The following is a 4754-nucleotide window of genomic DNA, read 5'->3' on the forward strand; positions in this document are numbered from 1 at the left end:
GCAAAACCAAGGGAGGAGGCAAAATTGGAAAGGAAGAAACTTACTCGTGGAGGAGGAGGCCGACATTGTCACGGCTGAAGGAGGCGGCGACAACGGCGGCAATGGCAGAAGTCGAGTTCGACGGCAGCAGGCCGGGGAAGACATCGACGCTGCAAGGAAGAAGAAGAAATTGAAGAAGGAGAGAGGCGGCAATGGCAGAAACTTACCCGTGGAGGAGGAGGCCGACATTGTCACGGCTGAAGGAGGCGGCGACAACGGCGGCAATGGCAGAAACCGATTTCGGCAGGGAGGAGAAGACGACGTCGACCGATCGCAGGGGAGGAGGAGAACGTCGAGTTCGCAGGGGTGAGGAGAGAAAGAGGTCGAAAAGAAAAAAGAGGGAAAGGGAAATTTGGGTTTTTTCTAAATTTGGTTTAAGTTGGGTTTAATTTAGTTTGGGTTTAATTTGATATTTATTTTTGATTTTGGATGGAAAATTAAAAATTAAAAATTAAAAAGAGATTGTAAGATGGTATTTTTTATATTTATTTTTTATTTTGGGGTTTATTTGTGATAATTAGATAATTAGGAGTGTTAATTTATAAAATAAATAAATATAATGACCAAATTAACTCTTTTCTCTTTGAATTTTAGCTAATGACGTTTAACACAGACCTCTGTTTAAAAAAAAAAAATACTACAGATTCAAGTTCGCAAAATCGGTATACCATAAGTATTTTTTTTTTTTTTACTTATCCCTAAATAAATTGAATGATCTATTTAATCGGCTAGCTGCACCCCCACATAAAGGAAAGAATCTACAAAATGACAATCCACATCAAAACAAAACAATCCAACGGCTGTGGAACTCTTAATCCTCGCGGAAACACGGAGCCGCTCTTACCTAATTCTTTGGAACTCATCGAAACATTAATTCAACTTTAACCATGATTAAGTTTAATTAAACCATAGTTAATTCCTCTATATATTCTTTCCTATCCTTCCAATATCCACTAATTACTCTCTTTCTTCTTTCTTCTCTGTTTCTCCCAAGTAAACAAAACTCCGGCCAACCTTTTCATGCCCTCACCGGCGCCGGAAAATTTCAACAGAAGAAAATATGAGCTGTAACGGTTGTCGGATTCTCCGAAAAGGATGCAGCGACGATTGTATGCTCCGGCAATGTCTTCAATGGATTGATGATCCTCAAGCTCAGGCTAATGCTACACTTTTCGTGGCTAAATTCTTCGGCCGCGCCGGTCTTATATCGTTTCTCTCCGATGTGCCGAAGCACCACCGTCCTTGTAAGTGTGAATGAATTAGTTAACGTAACGACTCCTAACACATTAAAGTTGTGATCAAAATAGGTTTTTTAAGTGCCTGGAATTTTATAGTTTATTATTAATTTTTATTTTATTATAAAATTAACAAAAAGTCACTAAAGTGTCTCTTTGGTTATCATTTTACTAGTCATGTTTTTTTCTTTGTTGCAAGTAACATATTGTCCGATCTTAATAGAACTATCTAACGGATATAAATCAAAATCATTAACCGTGATGGGTGAATACTCCGAATGTACTGGGTGGATATCCTAAATGTACTCGATACTTGTTACTCATCATAACTCTTTTATATATTAATGAATGATATCATTAAATTACTTTATTCTTATGGATTAATATTCACTTTGTTCAATTTTTAAATTAATAATTTATTAAATTTATATAGATAATTAAAAAATAAACAGATAAGAGTTTTGGATTGACATTATCTGCGGGAACTTTACCCGTTGTCAACTCTTTGCAAGGGGTAGTGTTTATTAGAATTGAAAAAATCAGTTTTTTTATAGAAAGAAAAATAATATAAAAAATAGAAATAAAAAAGCACTTATATTGTATTGGAATCTTAATACTATTTAATATACTTATGTATTAAGAAAATATAATTTAAAAAAATTAAATTGGAAAAATGTCAATTTTAAATGACTAAATTACATGTGCATAGATCATATTATTGTTTTTCAATTGAAATTAATATATATATTTAATGTCATTGGAGAAAAAATATAAAAAAAAATTCGGCCAATATCAACTGTGAAATTTAGATGTTGAATAAAATAAATTTTTTTTAAGGTTCAATAGTCCAAATATGTCAACTCAATTTTATTCCGTCAAAATACATTACCCACGCATGTATTGCTGACGGATTTCGTTCCGTCAATATTCCGTCAGGATATCACTTTATTGACGGAAATTATATGTTTACTGACGGAAACGGAAATTTTCGTCAGTAAACCATTATTTTCTTGTAGTGAAATGCGTAAAATTGAAGGATTTGATTGAAAAATATTAATGTTTAAAGGTTTCAAATAGCAATTAAACCTTTAAGGATTCTTTTTAATGTATTAGTGTTTTTACTCTTCAGCATTATTTCAGTCGCTCTTGTACGAGGCTGTCGGGCGAACAGTAAACCCGGTAAGCGGGGCGGTGGGGATGCTCTGGACAGGAAATTGGCAGGTCTGTCAAACGGCGGTGATGACGGTGTTCCGCGGTGGTGCAATTCATCCTCTACCGGAATTTGAAGTGAAGGTATTAGGACCAGATTTTGATAAGGTTCCAGACTGTTCCAGATTTAGGACAGTAAATAACAATGTAAAAACATCATTAAAGAGGAAGAGATCGGATTATGATTATGATATTCAGACGAAATGTGGACCCACTAATCTTGATCTTAGCTTGACTTATCGGACGGAGGAGAAGCGGCGACCGGCAACACCGTCGGAGGAGTCTGAAACAACCACCTTGGGAAGTTTTACCGGGAATAATTGTAGTAGTTCACATGGAGGAGGTGAAAGAAAGCTATTAACATTGTTTTTATGAGTTTTTTGTTGGAGAATTTTAGGAAGGAAAAGAATTTCTGACTTAATTGTATATTTTTGGTAATTTTCCTGAATAATGAGAACCCAATTAACAATGTTAATTTTTTGAGTGCAACTTTTTTTTAAAAAAATTAATTTTACACCATCTCGAACAGTTTTTTAGTTCGACTCTTAAGTTTGATGAAAGAAAGTTAGTGTTCGGAACTGTTTTTTTTGCCTTCTAAGCCTAAACAGGAGACAAAAAGCGTTTGGTAAAAATTCGAAACAACTATCTACTATCTATCAATAACAGCTAATAGTAACAACAAACATGAGTAGGTGAAACAAACCAACCCTTGGACTCTTAATTATTGATGAACTCTTGCTGCTTTTTTAGTTTATTTTTATTATTATTAATCTATTATTGAGGGGATATGAGAAGTATCGTCGGAGATGATATGTATTAGTCACTCCTTAAATCACTAAGAATTAATTGTTATATTATTTTTAGAGCGTGTACTAAGAGTCTCAAGATGCTCTTAGACATAACACACAATTGACTCCTCAAATTAAAACTTCAAAATCAATTAGGACTTTAAACTATCAAAATCATCAATTAGATTTTGAACTAAGCAAAATCATCAATTGAGTTCTCATTTGGGTCAACAGTTTTAGGATCTCTTTTGCAAATCCATTTTGAGGGGGCGTTTGGTTATAGTTTTTTGACTTCCTGTTTATCTTTTCACTTTGAAAATGAAAGTTTTATGTGTTTGGCTAGACATCTCGTGTTTGCCTTTTGTAGCTGAAAAATAGCTTTTTTTATAAAATGGGAGAATCTCTGTTTTTTTAAAAAGTAGCATTTCAAACAGCAAACTGTAACAGAAAACAACAAACAACAGGTAAAATAAACAGGCTCTGAATCAACATATAAATTATTACAATTCATATCAAATAGTCACCATTTCTGATTTTAAGATAAAATGAAAACTCAATTGATTATTAGAGTCCATGTTAAAAACGCCACGATAAATATAACAAAATGATTAGAGTAATTTAGAATAAATCATGTTTGGATTACAAATTCAAGGTCCAAGAAAAATGGTACCTTTCCTACCACTTATAAATAAACACAATTATAATTTACCGAAAAAACAAACAAACATAATTATTCGAATATATTATATACTTGATTATGCCTTATGCAACATAAAAGGGGCAAATATTAGATATGGTGACATGAAAAAGCATTAGTGAATTGGGAAAAGTGAAGGAATAAGATAATGAATGGACTAAATGCCTCTTTATGGGTAGCAAAAGCCAATGACAAAATTCCCACGTTTCAATAGTTCTAAGGGACAACAAACTTTAAACATAATACTATTTTTATTTCATTTACAAATTGATTCCTTCATAAAATCTATTTACAAATTAATTCTTTTGTTTGCTATTGAATGCATAGAAATTTGGAATTCATTTGAAATGAAATTGATGTAGGATAATATGAGGTGAGCTTTTTGGCCCTTTCAATATCTGAGATAAAAAAAAAAAGGATTAAAGAGGAGTTAGGGGCGACAACCCCTCTTTATTACTTAAGTCAGTTAAGCTAAAAGAAAATGATACTGAAAAGTATGTAATTGAAATTAATAAGTAGAATGTTACTTTTCAATGTATAGTGTACTCGAAATGAGTTGGAGCCCATGTGGCATCTACTAAATGGTGGAGGTCCGTTGTCAACCTGAAACGATCAACTATAACTGTGGTTCCGTAAATCAAGACGCAAGACCCAAATGGGATATGCATGACCCTTTGGTCTTCCTTGATTGGTCAATGCGGAGTTAGCGGTTACTGCTTTGGGAGGAATTACCTCATTGGGCCGCATGTAATACGATAATTGTGTATGATATCGTAGGCCCCCTCC

General features: G+C 33.6%; 1 protein-coding gene across 1 annotated transcript; it reads left to right on the plus strand.

Annotated features, from left to right (window-relative positions):
* Nucleotides 1-1015: 1015 nt before the first annotated feature.
* On the plus strand, nucleotides 1016-2961 carry LOC136226939 (LOB domain-containing protein 37-like). Its single transcript, XM_066015633.1, has 2 exons — nucleotides 1016-1283; nucleotides 2404-2961. Exons 1-2 carry the CDS (start codon nucleotides 1100-1102, stop codon nucleotides 2856-2858), a joined length of 639 nt encoding a protein of 212 aa, XP_065871705.1. The 5' UTR covers nucleotides 1016-1099; the 3' UTR covers nucleotides 2859-2961.
* Nucleotides 2962-4754: the final 1793 nt, after the last annotated feature.

Source organism: Euphorbia lathyris, chromosome 4, assembly GCF_963576675.1.
Source record: "Euphorbia lathyris chromosome 4, ddEupLath1.1, whole genome shotgun sequence".
In the NCBI taxonomy this organism is placed as follows: Eukaryota; Viridiplantae; Streptophyta; class Magnoliopsida; order Malpighiales; family Euphorbiaceae; genus Euphorbia; species Euphorbia lathyris.